This window comes from Somniosus microcephalus, chromosome 14, assembly GCF_052327205.1.
Source record: "Somniosus microcephalus isolate GS21.2 chromosome 14, FLI_Smic_1.0, whole genome shotgun sequence".
Lineage (NCBI taxonomy): Eukaryota > Metazoa > Chordata > Chondrichthyes > Squaliformes > Somniosidae > Somniosus > Somniosus microcephalus.
Window position 1 is genome coordinate 113,816,966 of NC_141000.1, and position 27,371 is coordinate 113,844,336.

At 46.9% G+C, this 27,371-nt stretch overlaps 1 protein-coding gene across 1 annotated transcript in view; it reads left to right on the forward strand.

Moving 5' to 3' along the window:
* Positions 1-26,710, forward strand: part of LOC147107863 (uncharacterized) — a 308,464-nt gene extending 281,754 nt beyond the window's left edge. Inside the window, 3 exon segments of the mRNA XM_086006083.1 lie at positions 20,393-20,584; positions 23,584-23,764; positions 24,313-26,710. Coding sequence (XP_085862209.1) covers positions 20,393-20,584; positions 23,584-23,764; positions 24,313-24,343 — 404 coding nt within the window. The 3' untranslated portion in view covers positions 24,344-26,710.
* The last annotated feature ends 661 nt before the right edge of the window (positions 26,711-27,371 follow it).

Sequence of the window (27,371 nt, forward strand, 5' to 3'; positions counted from 1 at the left end):
CAGTGGTGGCTGGAGGAATGGGGGCAAGCTGGCGGATGGCAGGCGCTCGCTGGTCGCCTGAGACACTGGCACTCGGCCGGGCCAGCACTGCAGCATGCGCACCAATCTGCCGAGGGACAGACCGCTGTGTTGCTGCAGCGCGCCGGGTGCCCTGGCGATGCCTGGCTGACACAGCGAGTGTGACAGCAGTGAGTGCCCGTGTTGACCTGTTCAGTGACCACATCAGAGCACCCAGTGACTGCACGGCACCACTGATCACCTGGCCACTCGCTGCCTGAGCTGCCCCGAATTCCGCCCGACTGCTGGCCTGTGAGGCCCCGAACTCGGTCACACTCCGAGACAGGGACTCGATGGCCTAAGGCAACCGTGCCACTACCCCCATGAGCTCCGTGTGCCGGCGCTCCGAGTCCGCGGACAAGTCCTCGAGGCGGCGCATCTCCTCGGCGTTGGCCGTCTCCGGACTGTAGGCCGGACTCTCCCTCTGGGGAGAAGGCCGCCGAGCTGGCCGACCCTTCCTGCGTTGCTGGACGCCGCTGGGCCCAGCAATTGGACTCCCCTCCGACCCTTCCCCCCTCTGGGGAGAAGGCCGCTGAGCTTCCACCCCCCTCCTGCATTTCTGCAGGCCGCTGGTCCCAGGAGCTACCCTCCCCTCCGACACTTCCCCCACGCTCCCCTCCAGGGAAGACGTGTCCCCTACATTGGCATGGGTTGCCGCAGCTGAGGGTTCCCCTGATGGGCCGCCTTCCTCTTGCTCCTCCTCCTCCTCCTCTTCTGAGGGGCTGTCACTGGCAACTTCAGGGACCTCCTCCTCACCATCTGAAAGCAGGAAGGCACAAGAGTAGCTTTAGAGTGAGGAGAGGGCATCAGCGAGGGATGCATGAGTGGTGGCATTCAGCGCATTGGTCGGACAGTGGCAAAGGATGTAGATCTGATGCGCAAGTGGGACGAGAGAGGTCCAAAAGGTGATGTCCTTACCATTGGTGCCCAGAACAGGGTCGGCATCTCCAGATGCAATGGGGCCAATCACCCGGGCACCCATGATGCGCTCCACGCGATGTTGCAGCTCGGTGAGCGGCTGGATCTGGGGTCCGCCTCCCCCGGTCGCAGTCCGGCTCCTCTTATTATTGGCCAGCTTGGCCTGCAAGAGAAAGGACGGCCTCTAAGTACAGTGTGTAGCCCTGATCTTGTGTGCACTGCCTCCCATGGTCGAATAGCCTGGCCAGTGTGTTAAGTGCACAATGTGCAATTGATGTTCATGAGTGTCCCATAGCTGCTGCATGAGGGCTGGCCATTAGGGCTTTCAGGTCCCTTTGCCCATAATGTGAGGTGCACATGCAAGGATGAGGAGGACACTGGAAAGGGTACTCACCCTGACAATCCTGGCGAGGTCATTTAGCTTTTTGCGGCATTGGACACCGCTCCTGGGGACCTCGCTATTGGATGACACCTTGGTGGCGACATGCCTCCAGGCTCTCTGGTAGACGCGGGCCGGCGGCTTCCTGCCATTGTCCGGAAACAAAATATGGCGTCTCTTCTCCACAGCACCAACCAGCACCCTCAGATCAAGCTCTGAGAAGCGCTGCGCTCGTTCACGGGCCTTCTCCATGGTTTCAGGCGCTATTTGGGTCCAGCAGCAGTGTTCAGGCCTAGCTGCAGGGCTCCACTATCCAGGGCGTGGCAGCAGACCAAGTCGACCCTTCCCCCTTAAGAGCTGGCCGGCGCCAGGGTGTCTGCTGTCAATCAAGAAATGGCCGCACCTGCGCTGCGCCCGGCCTCGGCGCTCTCGCTCAGCACCTCCGGCTTAGCGCCTAAAGAGAGGCGTGCATCGCCAGTTTTAGCACTCGAGCAAACTCTTAGGGCGAAGCTAATGAATATCGGAGAAGTGGCCTCGAATTTGCGCCGGGCGCAAACTTTAGCGGCCGCCCGAATTTACCGCCCCAAAAGTGGCTATAATGAATTTCTAGGCCAAAGACTGCAGACAATGTGGCAGATGAGGGCACATTGAAAGAGTCTGCAAAGCAAATAAGAAGCCGAAAACTGATACAATACAGAGTAACAAAAAGGTACATCAAGTGACTGAAAACAAGAAACCTTTCAAAGATAGATACAAGAAGGTACACCATGTGACTGGAGACAGTTCAGATAAAGAAAAAAGTGACACAGACTCAGAGGAAGAGGATCTGGCTTGTCTAAAACTACACAGTGTGAAAGAGACAAGGGATCACAGAATAATATGGGTTACTCCAGAAGTGGCAGGAGTTAGGCTGGAAATGGAGTTGGACACAGGCTCAGCTTTAACAGTGATCTCTGTACATGACTACAAACAACTGTTTTCACACATACCGCTAAGGCCAACTAAAGTACTGTTAAAGACATACACAGGATAAAGAGTGTGCCCCAAAGGTAAAATAAAAGTGACAGTGACATACAAAGAAAAAAAAATACCGCAATTGAACCTCTATGTAGTGGACAATGGAGGACCACCATTACTGGGACGCGAATGGCTCAGGAAAATACAGTTGGATTGGCACACCATCCAAGCACTGTTTGTGTCAGCAAAGGAGGACAGCAACGCCACTCCTGAGAGACTGTCACAAATACTCTCTGACTCTCAGGAAGTGTTCAAGAAGGGAATAGGAACACTTAAGGGCATGAAAGCAAAAATTAAGATTGAGGAGAACGCAAATCCAAAGTTCCACAAGGCCAGACCAGTGCCTTATGCAATTCGCCCTTCAGTAGAAGCAGAGCTGGAGAACTTGGAGCAGTTAGGGGTCCTGTCCAAGGTGGATTGGAGTGAATGGGCCACACCTATAGTTCCAGTGATGAAGAAAACCTCCAGCACAAAACCAGGAAAGCCAAGAAAAGTGCGCATCTGTGGAGACTTTAAAGTGACTGTTAACCCAGTCCTCCACACAGTACAGTACCCATTGCCTCGCATTGAGGACATCTTTGCTTTCCTGTCAAGAGGGGAACGCTTCACAAAGATTGACTTGGCCCAGGCCTATCTCCAAATGGAAATTGATGATGCATCAAAGAAGTACCTGACAATAAATACGCACAAAGGCCTTTACTAGTACAATCGGCTGGTATTCGGAATAGCATCAGCTCCAGCAATCTGGCAAAGGGCAATGGACCAAGTCCTGCAGGGGATCCCAGGTACTCAGTGTTATCTTGATGATGTCACCATTACTGGCAAGAATGACAACGACCACCTTTCCAACCTCGAACAGGTGCTCATCAGGTTACGGGAGTATGGGCTCCTAGCGAACCGAGACAAATGTGTGTTTTTCAAAGAGGAAATCTCATACTGTGGACGTGTGATTGACAAGGACGGTTTACACAAGTCTCCAGACAAGATTGAAGCTGTGATTAATGCACCAACACCTGAAAATGTGTCTCAGTTGAGATCATATCTTGGACTGGTGAACTACTATCACAAGTTCTTGCCCAACCTATCCACAGTGTTACATCCACTAAATGCACTGCTACAGACAGGGTCACAATGGAAGTGGAGTGACAGCTGTGAACAAGCTTTTCAAGAGAGTAAAAGACTCATTACTTCAGAAGAGGTGCTAGCTCACTTTGACCCATCCTTACCTATTCGACTGGCATGTGATGCTTCACCCCATGGCATTGGTGCCGTGTTGTCACATAAGTTCCCAGATGGCTCAGAAAGACCAATCGCCTTTGCCTCAAGATCATTGACTACAGCTGAACACAATTATGCACAGATTGACCGAGGGGCCCTCAGCCTTGTGTGGGGATTCAAGAAATTCAACCATTACTTGTATGGTCAACAGTTTACACTGTTAACTGACCACCAGCCTCTCGTTTCAATCTTCAGCCCAAGGAAGGGCGTTCCAGTGATGACGGCACAACGGCTACAGCGATGGTCACTCTTCCTAGGGGCTCACCTGTATGACATTGAATACAAGGGGACCAAGCAACATGGCAACGCCGATGGTTTGTCATGGTTACTACTGCCGACCTCAGAGAGAACTACAACAGTTGACTCAGCAGAGGTATTTCACACAGCAATAGTTGAGCAGCTACCAGTGACAAACTCCCTCATTGAAAGAGAAACACGCAATGACCCTACATTGTCAAAAGTTTATGACATCACTGTGAAGGGATGGCCAGCGCATGGTGACTCATTGTTTCCAGCCTTCTCAGCTAGGAGGGAGCAGTTATCAGTGTGTCGGGGAATACTGATGTGCAGCTCATGAGTTGTGATTCCTCCCAAGCTTCGTAACCGAGTGCTAGATGAACTGCATGAAGGCCACTTAGGTACGGTAAAGATGAAAAGCCTTGCCCATGGTTACATGTGGTGGCCAGGAATTGACAAACAGATCGAGGACCTGACAAAGAGCTGCTCAGGATGTCAAAAGGTCCAGAACGCACCACCACAAGCCCCTCTCCATCCATGGGAATGGCCCTCATCACCATGGCAACGTGTGCACATCGACTTTGCTGGACCGTTCATGGACTCCAGGTTCTTGATTGCAGTCGATGCACATTCCAAATGGCCCGAGGTCATTAAAATGAAATTAACCACATCTGAAAATACCATTTCAGTTCTGAGCACCATGTTCGCTAGAAATGGCCAACCAGAACAAATCTGCACAGACAATGGACGACAATTTGTCTCTGACGAATTCCAAGGTTTCATGAGGAAAAATGGAATCAAGCACTATACAGCTGCCCCGTACCATCCAGCTACAAATGGCTTGGCAGAAAGATTCGTACAGACTTTCAAAAAGGCCATCAACGCAATGTACAGCGAGAGTCTACCACTGCAACACAAGATAGACAATTTCCTCTTTGCTTATCGGAACGCAGTATACGCAGCCACTAATCAGACTCCAGCGATGATGTTTCTGAACAGGAACCTGAGATCTCGTATGGACCTTCTTAAACCGAATGTACGTCATGATGTAGAGAACAAACAGTTCAAACATTTGAATGCTAAGCCAACAAGAAGTTTCAGTGTGGGACAGTCAGTTCTTGCTCGTGATTTCTGGACGGAAAAGTGGCAACCAGGTACAATATCCACAAGAGAGGGACCACTGATGTATACTGTGGATGTGGGAGAGAACGTTTTGAGATGTCATATGGACCAAATTCTGGATGTTCAGGTGGAAAACACCCCTATACCACGCCCAGACTCACCTGACATGGAAACAGACACCCCTGATTCATCAGCATCAGCACCAGCCTCATCCACAGCTGAGAGCTCTACCTGTGCTGATAGCTCACCTAATGCAACTGTACCTGTACAGTCTCATTCCCCAAAGCAAAAGAGTCTGGTGAGACGTTACCCAGAGAGGCAGAGGAGGCCTCCCCAGAGACTAGACTTGTAAAAGGGCTGTTGACAAAATAAAATGTTATGTTGGAATTTGAATTTTGTTACTTTTAAGAAAACAAAAAAGTTACTGTAAAGACAGGCTCTGTATGTTAATTATAGAAATTTTGCGTTAATATACTATTAAACTAAAGGGGGAGGAAGTGTAATGTATACAACATTGAAGGGACTACTTTGTTTTGCGGATGTACATCCTTAGTTGCGAGCGTATATAACAGACGCGTATCGATTTGTACAGTCAGTGCCGAAGTTCCAGTTAACCAGTAAAGATCACTTGAAGTTACTCTCAGTCTCTGCTGCTTTATTATTTTATGTAGTTGTGTATAGCGGTACAAACACAACACTTGCATCAGCTCATCTGCTACTGAAACCCTCATCCATGCCTTTGTGCAGTGCTTTTCAGTGTTTGCTGCACCTCAATGCTGCAGAACACTGACAGCACAACTGTCAGACTCAATGTGGCCGTGGTCCCTGTACGGAAACCGGCTGATGATGCTTCATCAAATGACATCATCAGACCCGTTTCCTGTTAATTGGCCAGGAACCCCGCAGGGCGGGCTTAAGAAGGCCAAGCTACGGAAAATCTTTTTGAGAGAGCGGCTGCAGACAGGAGCGGGACCGGAAGCCGCCATCCAGCTCCCCCGCCGCCACCCCGCCTCCGCAGGGAAAATCCAGCCCTTTTAATGGAGCTTGTTTATTTTAGCTGGGTCAGTGACTCTTGAAAAATAAGAGAGAAAACTTTTGCATGAATGAGTTAAACTTTTGTACGCTAATGATGCACAGTCCGATTTTACCACATGGGTTTCTCAATAGATGCACAGTGAAAATTGGCTGTGGATAATAAGAGACTATCCCCTCTCTTCCTGCTGCGTAAAATGAATTGTTCTGTGGGCAACCCTTTATTCCTGTGGTTAAAATCACAGATATTATCTGCTTACTCATAGTATTGGTGAGGAACTATGATATGTTACATAACTGCAGAGTACATTTTTCTATGCGTAGTTTGCCTAAGAATTTTTTGTTATTTATAGTGCTGTAGGATGTGTTGTGGATTTAGAAACGAGTAGCATTTGACTTTATGACATAAGTGAGATTACTGGGAAAATTCATGGCACCTGACTCAATGAAAACACAAATAATTTTAGAGGAATTAAAATTAGAGGAATCCTTGGCCCCCTCCTATTTCTCATCTACATGCTGCCCCTTGGCGACATCATTCGAAAACACAGTGTCAGTTTCCACATGTACGCTGACAACACACAGCTTTACCTCACTACCTCTTCTCTCAACCCCTCCACAGTCTCTAAATTCTCAGACTGCTTGTCCGACATCCAGTTCTGGATAAGCAGAAATTTTCTCCAATTAAATATTGGGAAGACCGAAGCCGTTGTTTTCGGTCCCCGCCACAAACTCCGTTCCCTAGCCACTGACTCCATCCCTCTCCCTAACATCTGTCTGAGGCTGAACCAGACTGTTCGCAACCTTAGTGTCATATTTGACCCTGAAATGAGCTTCTGACCACTTATCCGCAGCATAACTAAGACCGCCTATTTCCACCTCCGTAACATCGCCTGTCTCCATCCTTGCCTCAGCTCATCCGCTACTGAAACCTTCATCCATGCCTTTGTGCAGTGCTTTTCAGTGTTTGCAGAACCTCGATGCTGCAGAACACTGACAGCACAACTGACAGACTCAATGTGGCCGTGGTCCCTGTACGGAAACCGGCTGATGATGCGTCATCAAATGACATCATCAGACCCGTTTCCTGTTAATTGGCCAGGAACCCCACAGGGCGGGCTTAACAAGGCCAAACTACGGAAAATCTTTTTGACAGAGCGGCTGCAGACAGGAGCAGGACCGGAAGCCGCCATCCAGCTCCCCCGCTGCCATCCCGCCTCCGCAGGGAAAATCCAGCCCTTTTAATGGAGCTTGTTTATTTTAGCTGGGTCAGTGACACTTGAAAAATAAGAGAGAAGACTTTTGCATGAATGAGTTAAACATTTGTATGCTAATGATGCACAGTCCGATTTTACCACATGGGTTTCTCAATAGATGCACAGTGAAAATTGGCTGTGGATAACAAGAGACTATCCCCTCTCTTCCTGCTGCGTAAAATGAATTGTTCTGTGGGCAACCCTTTATTCCTGTGGTTAAAATCACAGATATTATCTGCTTACTCATGGTATTGGTGAGGAGCTATGATATGTTACATAACTGCAGAGTACATTTTTCTATGCGTAGTTTGCCTAAGAATTTTTTGTTATTTATAGTGCTGTAGGATGTGTTGTGGATTTAGAAACGAGTAGCATTTGACTTTATGACATAAGTGAGATTACTGGGAAAATTCATGGCACCTGACTCAATGAAAACACAAATAATTTTAGAGGAATTAAAATTAGAGGAATCCTTGGCCCCCTCCTATTTCTCATCTACATGTTGCCCCTTGGCGACATCATTCGAAAACACAGTGTCAGTTTCCACATGTACGCTGACGACACCCAGCTCTACCTCACTACCTCTTCTCTCAACCCCTCCACAGTCTCTAAATTCTCAGATCGCTTGTCCGACATCCAGTTCTGGATAAGCAGAAATTTTCTCCAATTAAATATTGGGAAGACCGAAGCCATTGTTTTCGGTCCCCGCCACAAACTCCGTTCCCTAGCCACCGACTCCATCCCTCTCCCTAATATCTGTCTGAGGCTGAACCACACTGTTCGCAACCTTGGTGTCAGATTTGACCCTGAAGTGAGCAGCCGACCACTTATCCGCAGCATAACTAAGACCGCCTATTTCCACCTCCGTAACATTGCCTGTCTCCATCCTTGCCTCAGCTCATCCGCTACTGAAACCCTCATCCATGCCTTTGTTACCTCTAGACTTGGTTATTCCAACGCACTCCTGGCTGACCTCCCACATTGCACCCTACATAAAACTTGGTTGACCGTGTCCTAACTCGCACCAAGTCCTGTTCACCCATCACCCCTGTGCTCGCTGACCTACATTGGCTCCCGGTTAAGAAACGCCTCGATTTCAAAATTCTCATCCTTGTTTTCAAATCTCTCCATGGCCTTGGCCCTCCCTATCTTTGAAATCTCCTTCAGCCCCACAACCCCCCGAGATATCTGTGCTCCTCTAATTCTGGCCTCTTGAGCATCCCTGATTACAATTGTTCAACCTTTGGTGCCCGTGCCTTCTGCTGCCTGGGCCCTAAACTCTGGAATTCCCTGGCTAAACCTCTCCGCCTCGCTACCTCTCTTTTCTCCTTTAAAACGCTCCTTAAAACCTACCTCTTTGACCAAGCTTTTGGTCACCTGCCCTAATTTCTCCTTATGTGGCTTGGTGTAAAATGTTTTGTCTTTTAATACTCCTGTGAAGCGCTTTGAGACATGTTACTCTGTTAAAGGTGCTATATAAATACAGGTTGTTGTTGTTGTTGAATAAAAGTTATTAACCTGGCACCTTTGTGGAATCAGAACCACCTTAGTATGTTAGGAGTGGGTGGCACCAGTGGGCTGCCATGAAAATAGCTGGCATGGACGAGGGCATACGTGTTAGATTAGGTTTAAAGCGGAGAATAAAAACCTTCGATGGGATTGTTCTCCTCAGCGTCAATGTTATGGGGTGGGACTTCTGCCAATCCCACACGTGTGCTGTTAACCCAAGGCCAGCTTTATTAAAGGGCATCGGGCAGGCTCTTTGTGGGATGCCTGTCTGTGTCGTGAGGTTGTCTTGGGGGAGGTTGAGAAATCATTGGTGCAGGCCTCGGCCTAGCAGCCGAAGAATTTTTTGTTTAGTTTCAATTATCGGCCTCATAGTATCCAACGTTGCTAAAGCATTAATTATACTTCTTGTTATGAACATGCAATGAAATATTTGAGCAGATGTTTGGAATGCCTGCAGTCAGTTCCAGTGAAAAACCCCAGAAGCAGCTATGGGAACTAGGGGAATGTTTCCCACATGATTTTCTGCACTCGCCCACAGTAAAGGCCAGCTTTTTTCTGGGGAGATTTATCTTTTCAAAACTATTTCATTTTGAAAACTTTTCGACAAAGCAGAGCAGGCTAATGACATCACCTGTGTTAAGTGATTGTAAACATTCTACTTAACTACATCTGTGTTAGTCATAGAATAAGTATGTTCAATTGACAGGATGCACTACAGTCATTCACTGAAATTTACTTCGACAGTACCACTTAACCACGCGGCCTCTGCCACTGAGAAGGATGAGCCTCAATGTTGTGGGGAAACCATCATCTCCAAGTCACTCACTATTCTGACTTCGACATACCTCACCGCCATTTCTTCATCATCGCTGGGTCAAAATCCTACCCAACGCCATCGTGGAAGTACCAACACCACAAAGAGTGCACCTGTTCAAGAAGAAGACCCTCCACCACCTTCTCAGGACAAGTAGAGATGGGCAATAAATCTGTTGGTGGGGGAGTTAAGAACTAGAGGGCACAATCTAAAAATTAGAGTTAGGCCATTTAGGAGTGAAATCAGGAAGCACTTTTTCACACAAAGAGTAGTAGAAATCTGGAACTTTTCCCTTCCAAAAGGCAATTGAAACTTTCAAGACTGAGAATGATAGATTTTTATTAGGTAAGGGAATCAAGGTTGATGGATTAAAGGCGGGTAAAAGGAGTTGAAGTACAGATCAGCCATGGTCTGATTGAATCATGCTCGAGGGGCTGAATGGCCTACACCTGTTCCTATGTTACTATGAAAGTACCGAACGGTGGCATAGTGGTTAGCACTGTTGCCTCACAGCGCCAGGGACCCGGGTTCAAATCTGGCCTCGGGCGACTGTCTGTGTGGAGTTTGCACATTCTCCCTGTGTCTGCGTGGGTTTCCTCCGGGTGCTCCGGTTTCCTCCCACAGTCCAAAGATGTGCAGGTTAGGTTGATTTGGCTATGATAAATTGACCCTTAGTGTTAGGGGATTAAATACGTGGGGTTACGGGGATAGGGTGGGATATGTGTCAGTGCAGGCTCGATAGGCCGAAATGGCCTCTATCTGCACTGTAGATTCTGTGATTCTGTGATTCCACTCCCACCCGTGCAATAGTCGAGCAGAAAGCCTGGGTCATTGATTTGTTTATTATTAAAATAAAATGTTAATGATGAATTTGTTGCCAATGATTGACTCATTACCACAGGCATTGCACTACATTGACTACCAATCTAGCATCAGCTGCTTACCTCCCCATAGCTGTCAGAGTTGTGTATAATGAAACAAACTCTATTAATGGCCAGCGTTAATGACATGTGCAGATTTCAATGCCTTGTCATGATTAATTAATTATAATGCTTTACCCGATTCAATAAAACACTTTCAAACCTTTAAATTGGATCTTTTAAACTGAGCACTCAGTGAAAGAAGTCTGTGATTGGAGGTGTTTCGGCCTCAATATGGAGCCAAGAGGGATTTTCTACTTAATTTTAATAGCTACAAGTTTAGGTAAGTCTGCCAATAGATATTTCATTTGGTTATGTTACACTGAGCTCCAAGTTGGGGTGATTTTTTTAAATATTTTATTCTTTAGAACTTTTCTGGCTGAAATGCCAAACAGAAGAACAAGGTTTGCATTGAATAAAGTCACCTTGCAAAAATAAGTAGAGTTAAAATGATGGAAAGGCACAGCTGATCTGTCAGCACCTCGAAGTAGAAAAGTCAGGCTAATACCCAGCTGTGCTCCCGCCGTGATGACTGAGCACCATTACAGGGCTGAATGGAAGAGAGAGGGGGAGCAGAGAGTCCGGTGTGATCAAAACTTGGAAAGATGTGGAAAAAGTGCTGGATGTTATACAAAACTCATTCAGTCAGGTAGTGAAAGTGCATTAGAAATGCAAAAGGGGGAAAACAGTTCCAAAGCGGTGGGAAATAAAGTAAGACAGGCAGTAAATGGGAGAATTAAAGGGGGGAGGATTTTAGATTTATTCACTGTTAAAGTTATAAATGGAAAAATAATTGCAAATAAATCATGGAGTATATTAATAAGAAAAATAATTACTCTTTCAAAATTGATTTTAACTTCTGTCTTTAACTTTTTAGCATTTTTAGAGCATGAGATTGCTGTATTTTGTTTCTATTTTCCTCCTGTATGGGTCACTTGGGTCAAGCACCTTCAGTGACTGAAACAGTCATTAGGTTATCTGCTACCAACCCTCTATCAATGACTCTCTTCAGCCAGCTGCTAGAAAGGATACAACATCAGCCAAGAAACGACTCTTGCTTTGTTTTCACCTCCTCACAATGACCTGGCTAGGATCAGGGACTTGGCAGGGGGATCAAGCCTCTATCCCTCCTCTCTGTGGTGGGTGCTCTGCTGTGATACCCAGCACCACTGCTCTACTTCATTTGGTGATTTTGCTTTTTTAATTAAAGGATGCGTAATGTTTAGTACAAAGTAGATCACTTCAGCAATACAGAGCGTAGAGCCTGAGTTTTCAAACACTTTCCAACAGTGCTTTGCACTGCTTTAACAGCAAATCTTTCTAAGTCTCTTTTTGACTACCAACTTCCTTTCCTCTGTTTTGAACTGAGCCCGTGAGAAGTAGCAACCTTGGAGTTGAAGTTTCTTGAGTTGGTTATGTTGGGATGGCTCCCACCAGTGTCCCACTGGGTTGACCACATGCGGGGTCAATGGTAGGAACTGTACACCTCAACGTACTGGCTTCCACAGATACACTGGGTCCTGACTGAACCTGGCTAGTGGGAACCCTTGGCATAGGGAGCTTCTGGCTCTAATGTCAGCAGTGGCTCAGTTGGTAGCACATTCACCTCTGAGTCAGAAGGTTGTGGATTCAAGCCCCACTCCAGGGACTTGAGCACATAAAGCTAGGCTGACACTCCAGTGCTGTGCTGAGGGAGCTCTGCACTGTCGGAGGTGCCGTCTTTGGGATGAGACGTTAAACCAAGTCTGTTCTCTCAGGTGGACATAAAAGATCCCATGGCACTATTTTGAAGAAGAGTAGGAGAGTTATCCCCAATATTTATCCCTCAACCAACATAACAAATACAGATTATCTGGTCATTACCACATTGCTATTTGTGGGACCTTGCTGGGTGCAAATTGGCTGTCGCATTTCCCACATTACAACAGTTACTCCACTTCAAAAGTACTTCGTTGATGGTAAAGTGCTTTGAGACGTCCGGTGGTCGTGAAAGGCGCTATATAAATGCAAGTCTTTCTTTTTCTTTACTCCCCGAGGGAATTTACCTTGCACGGCTCATTACAAGGCAAGTTGGAAACTGTTGGAAATGGACCAGCAGAACCCCTGAGGAATTCCGGCCCCATTATAGATGGAGGGTTTACATCAACATCAAGGATTTCAAATAAAATAAGGGGAAGGAAAAGATCATAAATTGTCATAAATGATGTGGTCATAAATTTAGTATGCATAATTGAGAGGTTAGGAGATTTTTTTCCCGCAGAGGATTGTTCGAATAATGGTGGAGGCAGAATCAATAACGGCTTCTAAAAGCGAAGTGGATACACATAAGAAAAAGAAAAAACTTATAAAGGGTTTGGAGAAAGGGCAGGGGGATGGGGCTAAGTGTGATAGCTCTTTTGGAGAGCTGGCATAGGGTAATGGACAGAATGGCCTCCTTCTGTACTGTAAAACTCAATCCCAAATATCTGCTGGGGTTGTCCTGATCTCCTACCGTAACTTCACCTGGAGGTCAGTGCGACCCCCAGAGAAACAGTGCAAATAGCTACAAATGGTTCAATGTTGTGAGGTCAGTTTATTTTAATATCACTTCCAGCATTTAGTGCATGATGCACCTGGGAGTGTCACAGGGGTCAGGGTTGGAATGTCACAGGGGTCAGGGTTGCAATGTCACAGGGGTCAGGGTTGGAATGCCAGCACCTACAGCTATTGGAGGGTAGTACCTGATTATATGGATGAAGCTTATCACCATATCGACCCCACAGTGGAAACCAGTTAATACAAATTCACTGCATCCATGAGATATTATTAAGCAGTATAAGATTTGATTTTAAAATCGGCTTTACGTTATCTTTCAGTAGTCGACAGCACTTTGCTGTTGCTTGTAACTCACTTGAGGGTGCTGCACCCAATTGTGCCCTTCACGATGCACTGGCACCAGCTGGTGCACGTGAAGCACAACCATCATTCACTGGCACTTTAAACAAGCAGTCCTCGAATCTCTAAATATCCAAGAGTAGTCAAAGTTCGTTCTATTGGGCGCAAAAATTGCTCTTGGGTCACAACAGTTCGTCTTAGAAGATATTGGGGGTGAAAATGCTCTTTTGTGAAAGCACAAAATGGGTAACAGCGAATGAGCACCCATTTTACACCGCGCCCAATTGGTCTTTGGCAAAAGCACGAAATGGGCACTAGTAAATCAGCAGCCCTTTTCATACCACGTCCATGTGCTGCCAACTCACTTGTGCTTTCTCAAAGACCAATTTTATCCCCGTTGTGCCTTGAATGAATGATTTTGTTTTAAGATTTCTTTTCGTCAAAACAATTTTTCTGAATGAAATATCTTTGCTGAAAAGAGTTTTTTGACTTCAAGTGATTTCTAACTGGTTTTGTGCCTGTATGAGAAAGGCTGGTGGAGATGTTTAATATTTTCACTCTTGAGTGGCTAATTGTTCATATGTAAGACTGACACAATTACTAAAAGGGATCAAAGGGCTAGAAATTTGATGCATTTGCTCCTCTCGTTAGCGCCTCTTATCTTTAGACTGTGACCCCTGGTTCTGGACTTCTCCGCCATCGGGAACATCCTTCCTGCATCTAGTGTGGCTAGTCCTGTTAGAATTTTATAAGTCTCAATGAGATCCCCTCTCATTCTTCTAAACTCCAGCGAGTATAAACCCAATCGACCAAATCTCGCCTCATACATCATTCCTGCCATCCCAGGTATCAGTCTGGTGAATCTTCGCTACACTCACTTCATGGCAAGAACATCCTTCCTCAGATAAGGCAACCAAAACTGCACACAATACTCAAGGTGTGGTCTCACCAAGGCCCTGTACAACTGTAGCAAGACATCCTTGTTCCTGTACTCGAACCCTCTCGCTACGAAGGCAAACATACCATTTGCCTTCTTAACCACCTGCTGCACCTGCATGCTTACCTTCAGCAACTGGTGCACAAGGACACCCAGGTCTCGTTGCACTTCCCCTTCTCCCAATCTATTGCCGTTGAGATAACCTTCCTGTTTTTGCCACCGAAGTGGATAATCTCACATTTATCCACATTGGGCAGATGCATGGCAGATGCAGTATAATCACCCAACCTGTCCAAATCATACTGGAGTTTCTCGGCATCCTCCTCACAGCACACACGCCCACCCAGCTTTGTGTCGTCTGCAAACTTGGAGATATTACATCTAGTTCCCTTGTCCAGATCATTAATATATATTGTGAACAGCTGTCATTCAGAGTTAATTGATAAATCTGGGCTATGCTAACCTAATCATAGTAGAGAACTATGATGGAGATTTGAGTTCTTGAAACACACGTACGCTTATGGAAATTGCAGTCTCAATGTGAAGACAAAAATGGTGCTCGAATTGTAACAGTTGGGTAGTCCGAGCATTGCCAGTCCAAACATACTCTATATAGGGCTAGAAATTCATTATAGCCCAGGAATGGGCAGTAAAATTAGAAAAGTTGTAGAATTAGCGCCAGGCGCTAATGCTTTAGACTGCACGCAAAATTCATGCACAATGCTCAAAGAAATGATTGGAGCACTAATTCAAGTCTTAAAGCCCAAGCTCATTGGTGTTACACTTAAAGGGTGGACCAATATTGCGTGCAGTCTAATCGCAAGTCAACACTGCCACAGGCTTTTTCCAGTTCTTAAAGGGAGGTTCATTGATGCTGCAGAACCTCATTTTCAGCATTGCTGGCTGTGCAGCTGCCTCAGCAAGAAGCAGCAGGTCAAGGAGAAGGAGCCAGACGACTGAAGCAGCTATACTCATGGCAGATCCATGCCCCAGGGAGAGAGCCTGCAGATTCAGCGATCAAGCATTGGAGGCGTTGGTGTTTACTGTGGAGAGATGGAGGGTGGTGCTCTACATGGCAAGTGGCTGGATGGCCTCACCGCAAGACTTCTGCACCATGTGGAGGGAGGTAGCGGGGGACAAGCCGACACCCAACTACTGTCTGAGCTGGAGAATAGAGTGCTGCAGAGTATTGGGTGCCAGGTGGTGGGCGCCGTGGCTACTGATGACAATGACCCCCTTGGGGACAACAATGGTATGTTCATCCCTACTCCTTCTTCTCACATCCTACTTTCCCCTTACGCCACAAGCATTTCGCACTTTCCAGCTAATCATGCTGTATGCATGTCGTTCTCCCTTCCTCACCTTAACCTGACTCTTGTGCCTTTATGCTTTCAGATAATGAGCAAGCACCTGAGCAGCCTGTCCCTGAGGGCACCGCAGAGAGCGAGGGGGGAGAAGAGGAGGAGGAGGAAGAACACACTGCATCTCTCACCCGTAGGCACCAGCTCAGATACTGGCATTATGCATTCTTAGAGGCTAGCATAGTAGTGGGATCTGCACAGGGTGAGGCACTGGGGACAAGTGGGTTGCAGTAAGGCCAGGGGGAAAGGGTAGGTCAGGGGCCAGCTCCCCGGAGGGCGAGTTCGTGGGCGAGTTCTGCTGCACAGGACTCAGATGAGGACCTCGATGCGGAGGCGTTTAGAAGAAGGGTGATGGGCATGCACACGGAGATGGCAAGGGTGCCAGAGAGCCTCTCGGCAATGATAAGGAGGGTGGAGGAGACTGCCTCCAACATTGCTCAAGGCTCTGCACACACCATGGAGCCCATCATTTCCAGTCTGCAAAGGATGGTAGACTCCCAGAGAGACTGTGGCGACCCAGACCTCATGTCGCATGTGATGGGCAATCTGGCAGCTTCCATTGCACCACAGGTGGAAGCGATGCAACGTCTTAGTGCTCTAATGCAGTCTATGCTTCATGGCATCCAATCTCAGACTGTTCTCATGCAGTCTCAGGTTGGTGTCATGCAAGCTCTGACTGCTGGTGTCGTGGCTGGGTCTACCACCGTCAACCAGGGCATTCACGGTGTTGCAGCAGGCCAGCAATCTGTGTTGCAACAGATTGCTAGGGATGCAAAGGTGCTGCCCCAGGGGAGTGGCAGTGGGTCAGTAGAGCAGGAACCTGCAGTCTTCTCTCAGAATGACAGCATTTATGCTCCCACCATTGCCACTCTTCCATTGCCCTTGTTGCTGCCTGTCATCCAGCCAGCCCAGACATAGAAACATAGAAACATAGGATAGGAGCAGGAGTAGGCCATTCGGCCCCTCAAGCCTGCTCCACCATTCAATGAGATCGTGGCTGATCATCCAAATTCAGTACCCTGTCCCTGCCTTCTCTCCATATCCCTTGATCCCTTTAGCCGTAAGAAATATATCTAACTCCTTCTTGAATATATTTAATGAATTGGCCTCTACTGCCTTCTGTGGTAGAGAATTCCACAGGTTCATCACTCTCTCTGGGTGAAGAAATTCCTCCTCATCTCTGTCCTAAATGGCTTACCCCTTATCCTTAGACTGTGACCCCTGGTTCTGGACTCCCCGGCCATCGGGAACATCCTTCCTGCATCTAGTCTGTCTAGTCCTGTTAGAATTTTATAAGTTTCAATGAGATCCCCTCTCATTCTTCTAAACTCCAGCGAGTATTACCCCAATCGTCCCAATCTCTCCTCATATGTCATTCCTGCCATCGCAGGTATCAGCCTGGTGAATCTTCGCTGCACTCCCTCCATGGCAAGAACATCCTTCCTCAGATAAGGCGACCAAAACTGCACACAATACTCAAGGTGTGGTCTCACCAAGGCCCTGTACAACTGCAGCAAGACATCCTTGTTCCTGTACTCGAACCCTCTCGCTACAAAGGCCAACATACCATTTGCCTTCTTAACCGCCTGCTGCACCTGCAAGCTTACCTTCAGCGACTGGTGCACAAGGACACCCAGGTCTCGTTGCACTTCCCCTTCTCCCAATCTATTGCCATTCAGATAATAACCTGCCTTCATGTTTTTGCCACCAAAGTGGATAACCTCGCATTTATCCACATTGGGCAGATGCATGGCAGATGCAGTATAATCACCCAACCTGTCCAAATCATACTGGAGTTTCTCGGCATCCTCCTCACAGCACACATGCCCACCCAGCTTTGTGTCGTCTGCAAACTTGGAGATATTACATCTAGTTCCCTCGTCTAGATCATTAATATATATTGTGAATAGCTGGGGTCCTAGGACCGATCCCTGCGGTACCCCACTAGTCACTGCCTGCCACTCGGAAAAAGACCCGTTTATTCCAACTCTTTGATTTCTGTCTGCTAACCAGTTCTTTATCCAAGTCAATACCTTGCCCCCAATCCCATGTGCCTTAACTTTACATGCTAATGTCTTATGCGGGACCTTATCAAAAGCCTTTTGAAAGTCCAAATACACCACATCCACTGGTTCTCCCTTATCTATTTTACCAGTTACATCCTCAAAAAATTCCAGTAGATTAGTCAAGCACGATTGACCTTTTGTAAATCCATGTTGACTTTGTCCGATCCTGTCACTGTTTTCCAAGTGCTCTGCTATTACATCTTTTATAATGGACTCTAGCATTTTCCCCACTACCGATGTCAGGCTTACCGGTCTATAATTCCCCGTTTTCTCTCGACCACCTTTTTTGAATAGGGGGTGACATTAGCTACCCTCCAATCCATGGGTACTGTTCCAGAGTCTATCAAATTTTGGAAGATGACCAGCAATGCATCTGCTATTTCTAGGGCCACACCCTTAAGTACCCTAGGATGTAGATTATCAGGCCCTGGGGATTTATCGGCCTTCAATCCCGTCAATTTCCCTAACACCATTTCCCTACAAATACTGCTGCCGTCCATGCTGAGGTGGTGCAGTCTACATCCAGGCCCAGAGCTGGTCGAGGGCGTCCTGAAAGGCCATCTGAAGTCTCCCGCACGGACACTCAGCAGCTTTCCACCAGCCGTGCTGCAGCCACTGGGCCAACACTTCGTAGGAGCACTAGAGTAGTCAAAGGCACAGTAACAAGAGGCACTAAGGGACTGCACAAAGGTGAATAGTTAATATTTTTGGTGCAAATATGTGTTTACTGATTATTGATAAATTTATTAATTCAGTTTGGATTCTTTTGTGGTGTATCTCATTTCAGCTTTGCGCTGTGATATGGCCTGCAACAGGGATGGAATGCTGGGGATGTGGTGAGCAACGGGGACCTGGGGTTTAATTTATTGGAACCGCAGTCTGATGAGGTGATCATGGACTGCCCTTCGGGAAGGCCGATTGAGTGGCTGCCTCCTCCCTCGCTCCTGTTCCTCCTCCTCCTCATCATCATCCTCCTCATCTTCCTCTTCCTCCTCCTGAGGTGTTCCCACAATCTCTGGTGGCAGGGGCTGGGCCCTCATGATGGCCAAGTTGTGGAGCATGCAGCAGACCACCACGAAATGGGACACCCGCTCAGCCGAGTACTGAAGGGTTCCTCCCGAGCGGTCAAGGCAGTGGAACCATTGCTTGAGCAGGCCGATGGTCTGCTTGATGTTGTTCCTGGTGGCAGCATGGCTCTCATTTATGAGTGCTGGGCAGGGGTTGCGGAGGGGAGTCATGAACCAGGTGGAAAGAGGATAGCCCTTGTCTCCGAACAGCCAGCCGCAAGACTGACGTGGTGGCTGAATGAGTGCTGGCACACCGGTCTGGAGCAGGATGAAGGCATCGTGGCTGCAGCCAGGATAGCGGGCATTACTATTGAGGATTCGCTGTCTGTGGTTGCACACCAAATGCACATTAAGTGAGTGGTAGCCTTTGCGGTTACGGAAGACCTCAGGATTGTTATGCGGTGCCCGCAAAGCCACATGGGTACAGTCAATGGTGCCCTGCACCATGGGGAATCCCGCTATCCTGGCAAAGCCACATGCACGCTCGTTCTGCTTCTCTCTGGTGATGGGGAAGGAAATGTAGTCCCTTCTTCTACTGTAGAGAGCCTCTGTGACTTCCCGGATGCAGCGATGGACGGTGAACTGCGAAATGTTACCTATGTCTCCCGTTGCAGACTGGAAGGATCTGCTGGCGAAGAAATTGAGGGCAACGGTGACCTTGACTGCCACTGAGCGAGCCGTGGTTGCCCTGATCTAAGGCTGGAGGTCTGGTTGCAGGAGGTGGCAGAGTTCTGTGACCACCTCCTTGGTGAAGCGGAGCCTTCTAATAAACTGCTCCTCGCTTAATTGGCGATAGGAGAAGTGCTCTCGGAATACCCTCAGAGGGTAAGGCCTCTTGTTGAGAGCCCTGATATCCCTCCTCCTCCATCTGGCCACATGAACCACTCTTTCTTGCTGCCTCCGCTCCCTCTGCTGTAGATCCTGGAGGGCCATTAATGTAAGCCAAGTGTAGCTGTTTGATGTTTTAAGAGTAAATGTAGCTACTTTTTAATTTACACAACACTCCTGATACAAAATAATCTTTAAATTACTGAATTAAACTGCAGTACAATGTGAAACTGACAAGAAATCACTGAAACTCCACTAACTTATAGCTGCGACTCATTACTGATGATCCCTTTAAATAATGTCCCTGGAGCTGACTTCTGGCTGCTTCACACCAGCTCTCCCTGTCGCTGTTTGGTCGAGGCGATAAGGTAGGTGGCGACAATCAATTTCGCAGATCGGGCAGCCAGTGAGTGTTGCATGCTCACTGACATTACGATCTGCCGAAGACCCCAGCGATACCTCGTACCGGCGGCGCAATGGGGGAGGGCTGGATTTGCCGTGTGGCACTGGATTCACCTCGCTCCAGTGTGACTGCATCAGCGCCCCGTTACCGCCATCTGCTGATGCTAATGGGAGGCGCTAAGGTACCAAATTTTCCCCCCTACATCGCCAATGAAGTGGGTGAGTGGATTAATAGAACTGGAAGACATTTTTAACAATGATAGCTGATGCCTTCGTTATTATTGGAATAAAAATAATATTTGTGTTTATTCTTTTCAGGTTGTACAAACCGTACAAAGTAAACTGATAACAGTTTCAATATCACAATCATTGGTTTTCAAAATGGAAGTGTGGTGGCAAATTTCCTGGCTTTCCTGAGCAACAACTCAAATGTTACCACTGCCACCCTGCAAAGTGTTATTGCTGAGGCAATCAAAGCAGTTGATACCCAAAGCTCCGTCACTGTAACAGGTAGGCATTATGATAATCATAGAGAGAAAAAATAGCATTTATATAGCGCCTTTCACAACCTCAGGTGTTTGGCAGGCAATGAAATAATTCAGCTAAGTGTAGTCGCTGTTGTGATGTAGGGAAATGCGGTAACCAATTTGCGCACAGCAAGGCCCCACAAACAGCATTGAGATAATGACCAGATCATCTGTTTTAATGATGTTGGTTGAGGGATAAATGTTGGCCAGGAGACTGGGAAGAACTTCCCTGCTGTTTTGCAAAATAGTGCCATGGGATTTTTATTTCCATCTGAGAAGGCAGTTTAACATCTCTCCGAAAGACGGCAGCGCCGACAGTGCAGCGCTCCCTCATTACTGCACTGAGGTGTCAGCTTGGATTATGTGCTCAAGATCTGGAAGGGGCCTTGAACCCACAACCTTTCAACTCCGAGGTGAGGCTACCCACTGAGCCAAGGCAATTTCATTATATTTTTGCAATGGTGCTATTTAATTTTTTTTCAGCCACCCTAGAAATATGAGAAGAACATTAACAAGGAACCAATTTCCTTGGTTTGGTTAGTGGCTTAAGTTAAGACCTAAGTTAACTCCTGCATAAAGGAGGGGATATAGTATGAAGGCTTTTTATTCATACAATGATGCCTTTATCTCAGCCACGACTCTGTGGGAATGGTGATTGGAAAGAGCATTCTTACTTCCTTCTTTGGGTGCTGTGTGATAATGAGTAATAGACAAAGTACACTACTGCATGCAATGCTGTACATAACATTTCCCCCTTGTGTTATATATTGGCCCGTGATTTCCGATAGGAGACTTCCTGTGTGCAGATGCCTCCTATCAGAAAAAAATCTACGCTCTTACCTGAGGGCTCCCGCGGTCCGGACACTCCTGATCCTGGGCCTCTCCACAGTCGAAATGCGCAGGGCCCAGGTATCCCGGGGGTGCATGTGGTTCGCAAGCGTCCCTGGGATCACGTGGGCCAGGCCAGCCAATAGGAGAAGGGAATCTCCCTTCATACTTTTGACAGATAGACCCATCAAAAGTATGAATGGAGATCACCCAAAAAAGACACTAAAACATTAAATAATTTTTTTATCACGTTTTTAAAATGAGTTAAAATTACATTAAATTAAATATTTTAAACAAAAATGTAATTAAATAATTAAAGTTTATACGGGGCTAAAAATAAACTTTCCTTTTTTAAAAGTATTTTTAAATTATAAATGAAAAAAATAACTTTTTAAAACTTTTTTTTCAACTTATGCTGGTAAAAGCAGGCCTTACACCTTCCTTTACCAGGCGTAAGATTTCTAAAGATTTTCAGTGGGCGGAGGTTCTGCAGAAAGCGGAACTCTCCCCCCGCAGAGGCCCTTCTCCAGGGCAGGCGTCCGATCTGTCAAGAGCATTCTCAACAGATCAGAAATGTCGATTTTCAGCGCATGTACACCCGTAGGCATCGGAAAATACGAGCCATTATTTTACAAGTCATACACTTCAGGTTTTTTTTTTTTGCAATCATGTACATGTAATAACCACTGGAAATGTTATGTACGCTAAGTATGGTTATCAATCTTTAACTTAGACACTGTATTATCATTGTTATAAATCCCTGGGTTAAAGTTGCCCATGTGAAGGTACGGCAAGAACTTTTAAGGACACAATGTGACTAAGAGCATACTTTCCATAATTCTGCACCAGTATCAACTGTTGCAGACAGTGAGGCTGCGCAGTCTCCAGCAGAAACCCCAGGAGGAAGGGGTGGAGTCGGGTTTTTCGAGCGGGAAACGGGAGCGACTGGAAGAAAAGAGGGCAGGAGCTTTGAAAAGAGGGCTCAGGAGGCAAATGGCTGCCGCATCCCGTCCCGGGCTTCCAAACTCGGCCGCCGCCCTTCGTATTAGTAGCTCTGCATCCAGAACTCAAAGTGGGATTCAGTGATCGTGAAGAGAATTCAACGAAGGGGCTTGGAGTCGTAAGTCTTGCAGACATTATACATACCATGAGCTCCAACTTAAGTGCGCCGACGAAAGAGTGCACTCGAATTTGGACACAGGGACAGATTCTCCTTTGAATCCATATAAATGGAGAATGTATGTTTATTATGTCTAGATTCATTCTAATGTATGCAAATGTCTAATTTAGGTCATTGACCCGTAATCTTCTTATACTGTTAAAACTATAAAGTAAGATAATTAGAATTAAGCCATTGTAGTAGTGATCTCCTTACTGGACTATAGAATACTGTCTACAACAGAGACCACATCTCTCATATGTCTAGAGAGCCGTGAAGGGGTTACATACATAACACTCTCTAGTCTATCTGATATATCTGCCATCTGTAACACATTGCAGCCTATATGTTTCCCTGTAGGCAACAGGCTCTGCCCTATGTATAAAAACATTTTCCACTCTATGATTCCCAGTGACACACTCCAGCAAGTGTGTTAATGGCCGTGATTTTATCATGGGGTGGAAACGGTCTGTGTGAGGAGCCTGGGCAATCATCAAGCTTGCATGTTGAGGCCCGGAGAGATTTCAACTCCTGGGCCTCAGTTTAATGGTCAGGCTCCGATTCCTGCCCAAACATGGCAGAAATCACTGCCTGGCCCGTGGGCAGGAGTGGGAGGTGGCAGGAGGCCACTGCTGTGGACCCGCAGCAGTGTAAGTGGATCGGGGCAGGGGCATCTCCTGCATCTCCTGGCCCACAAAGAAACAAAAAAATAATTAAACTCACCTTACTGGGCCTCTTCTGGTCCTAGATCCAGCTCCCGGCAGGTTTGGCCGGGTGGGGAAGCCAATACTGCATCCCTGCTCAGGTCTGCGGTTAAAATAGCAGATTGGGCCCCGATAATGTCATCAGAGTCTGATTTGCATATTTAAAGAGAACACTGCTGGCTTAGGATGAGCCGAATGCAGTTTAAAAAAACTCCCCCAACACATACTTTGAGGAATGTTGTTGAATCACTATTTAAAAAGAAATAAATTTCCCATCTTATCCTGTTCCAGGTACAACACAAGGGCCAACTGTGGCCCCAACCCAGTCGCAGACCCAACCAGAAAACCCTGGATTCAGAGTGGATGCGATAGTGTTGGGAGTTCTTCTAGGTTTGGCTCTGCTGATTATCCTGGCCATAATAGTGGCAGTGATCCAAAGACAGAGATATTCTGGGTCGTATTTCTTAGGTGCATCGGCCATGCTGTTGTAGGAGTCTACGGGGTTTTGTAGTGTTGTCCAGACTTTCGTGATTGTGGAGCTGCCCAGGGAGGCGAGGAGGTAGTCGTACATCGTTGCGTCGGCGGTGATGCCGCGGAGTCTGAATTGCGATTCAGCTTAAAGGAACCAGGCGGTGGCTAGGTTCTACCAGAACTCCGGCAGCTTCACAGAAACTGCGTTTGTGTCAGCCATGGTTACACTTAGGAGTCGTCCTGAGCGTCGGGGTCACCAATGTAGGAGTCTACGTATGCCTAGCAAAAAATACTGAACTCGGAGAGGTTCAACAGAAAAGGTTTAATTGTTGAGACTGCATGTTGAACACAAAAATGGCGTCAGAGACTACACCAAGTCCGACTGCCTTTCATCAGTCCACAGCTTCGACTGCTCCTCCCCCACTCTGGGCTTAACTATGTTGCAGATCGAGTTTCTTAAAGGTGTGATCCTTCTTAAAGGCATGACGCCTGATTTATAGTCTATGGACCGAAAAGCGGATTGTGTCCTTTCTGTGATCGGTACACCACACTGTACAATTTACAACGTTCTGACGTATAGTTTGTTGTAGAAAACGTCACAATGGACATATTTATTTGTTGAGGGTTTATGCAGTTTTTAAAACCAATCTTTAGAAATATGAGAAATTCAGTCAAGGAAAATAATTCTGTAAAGAAATACAATATACATGTCATAAGAACATAAAAACATAAGAAATAAGAGCCGGGATAGGTTATATGGCCCATCGAGCCTGCTCTGCCATTCAATAAGATCATGGCTGACCTTCGACCTCAACTCCACTTTTCACAGGGAGCATAAGTCAGGGAATAGTGGGCCGCAACTTGTGATGTTTATCCCATTAAGGTTAATGGAATCATCCTTAATATCCATTAGCTCAATGCAATCCTCACAAGAACTATACCTGATTATTCGATTCTCTGAAATCTCCACCCTCCCTCCACCTCTGTCACTCAAGAGCAGCTAAGAATTTATAAACAGCATTGAAGATAAGTGAGTGTAGCCCAATGTAACAAGAAATTTAAGTACGTTTTAGATTCATCCATTGGTTATATTTTTTAATATGTCGTTTTAACCCTGTAAAGTGTGAGGTGATGCACTTTGGGAGGGCTAACAAGGCAAGGGAATACACAATGAATGGTAGGACCCTAGGAAGGACAGAGGATCAGAGGGACCTTGGTGTGCATGTACATAGATCCCTGAAGGCAGCAGGACAGGTAGATAAGGTGGTTAAAAAGGCTTATGGGATACTTGCCTTCATTAGTCGAGGCATGGAATATAAGAGCAGGGAGGTTATGATGGAGCTGTACAAAACGCTAGTTAGGCCACAGCTGGAATACTGTGTGCAATTCTGGTCGCCACACTATAGGAAGGATGTGATTGCATTGGAGAGGGTGTGGAGCAGATTCACCAGGATGTTACCTGGGCTGGAGCGCTTCAGCTATGAAGAGCGACTGGACAGGCTGGGGTTGTTTTCCTTAGAGCAGAGAAGGCTGAGGGGGGACCTGATTGAGGTGTACAAAATTATGAGGGGCATAGATAGGATAGATAGAAAGGAACATTTCCCCTTAGTAGAGGTGTAGGATTCGCAAAATTGGACTTTGTATTAATAAGGGTCAAATGGCAGAAGAGGCCATGATTTTAAAGACTGTTTTAAAGGAAGCCCAGAAAAAGGGGCGTACAAAATGGCCACCAGACCATGTGACCAGCTTATTGGGACACTTTAAAATGGTTCCTGTGAATCTTCAGACAGCTTTGTGGATTCAACCCACAGCAAGTTGTGGAAGCCGTTTCTGAGAGAACAAAACCAGACCCACACATCTACATATGGATTAGATGCAGATCCAGTCAAGATTGGCCTGGAGACAGAGGCCATCTAAATGTTGACCCAGACAAAAGGGGACAATTTCATATTCACGAGAACAGCACCAAGGACTAGATAACGAGATCAGCAGGGCATTAAAAACAATAAAGGTAATTCCAGACCAGAGATGGGCCTTTACCGGCCATCGAAAACATTAAAAAATATAATAACTACCCCGCTGTGCTCCCACCCCGCCAAAAGTTAAACAGACGAACCTGAATTTGGGCGGGAAGTGGAAGCTTCTGGGGGGAAAAGTATAACTGGAGGAGTTGGAGTTGTACAGACACTCACACAGACTCGGGAAACTCTGAAGGAGACACCGGAGTTGTAGTTGCGGAGACAGCGGTGGGTGAAGGAGTCGCTTCGGGAGAAGATCAGCAAACTCCTCTCCACCATCGGAGGAGGAAGAATCATCAAGCCAACATCAAGAAGGCCGTTTCGAAGCCGGCGTCCCGCCCCGGGGAAACACATCGGGAGATCATCGACCATCCCCGGGCCGTTGCTGAAATGAGAGGCCATCGACCCAACTTGGGAGAAGAAACAAAAAAATAAAACCCCAAGAGAAGAAACCTTCCAGCCACTCCGGCTCGGGAAGAGAAAATAAGGAAATCTATGGGAGTCAGCCCAAGGCTCCTCTGACCAGGGTCGAGTCGATGATCCTCGACCCCGCCGACATCCAGGCCCACCGGTGTCCAGCCGCCCCTGACCCCCACCTCAGGAGAGAGGTGTGGCGCAGCTCGCAAGGGTTCCACAATCCACGAGGAGATGAAGCGCCTGAAGGGATCAAAACACAGACTTGATTTCAAAACCTTACACTTCCTAGTGGGATTGGTGAGCATGTTTCTGGCCCTTAACAATCAGATCTAGGTAGGTTTAATAAGGGGGTGGATTTAAGGGTACAATTAACATGAGTTGTTGTCCCTCGATGTTCCGTGTGTTTCCTTATTTCATGATGATCTTTGTAGAGTATAAGATGCCTGTATTTGCCTTAGTTAGTACTGTGTCGTTATGATTTGTTTGTGTTTTTCCCTCCCATGTATTCTCTTATCTGCTTGCATTTGATTTGATATTTTTCCTTATGCAATAAAATTTCATTTTGTTTCATCAAACTTGGTCTACAAGAGTTTTCTCTACGTTGTAGTTCCTGCCCCAAAGTCCAGAGTATAGAATCTAAGGGGCGAGTGGGTCGAACCACTCAAGGTTTTACTGTGCGAGAGAGGGGCCTCTAGAGAGAGAAACCTCAGGGACATCTCTCAAGGAAAACCCCTTACAGAGGGGTCAATAACCAGGGGGCATAGTTTCAAGGTAAGGGGCAGGAGGTTTAGAGGGAATTTGAGGAAAAGCTTTTACACCCAGCGGGTGGTTGGAATCTGGAACTCACTGCCTGAAAGGGTGGTAGAGGCAGGAACCCTCACAACATTCAAGAAGCATTTCGATGAGCACTTGAAACGCCATAACATACAAGGCTACGGCCCATTGCTGGAAAATGGGATTAGAATAGATAGGGCTTGATGGCTGGCGCAGACACGATGGGCCGAAGGGCCTCTTTCTATGCTGTATAACTCTATGGCGGAAAAATTCAGTTGGTTGCGCCTCCCGTTAGCACCTTAAGAGGGTGCCAAGAGGGGCGCAAAGCAACTAGAGGCCAAGCGCGGCGATGTTTGTGCCGCTCACGAAATTAACTAGACATTTTGCGGCGGCGCTAAA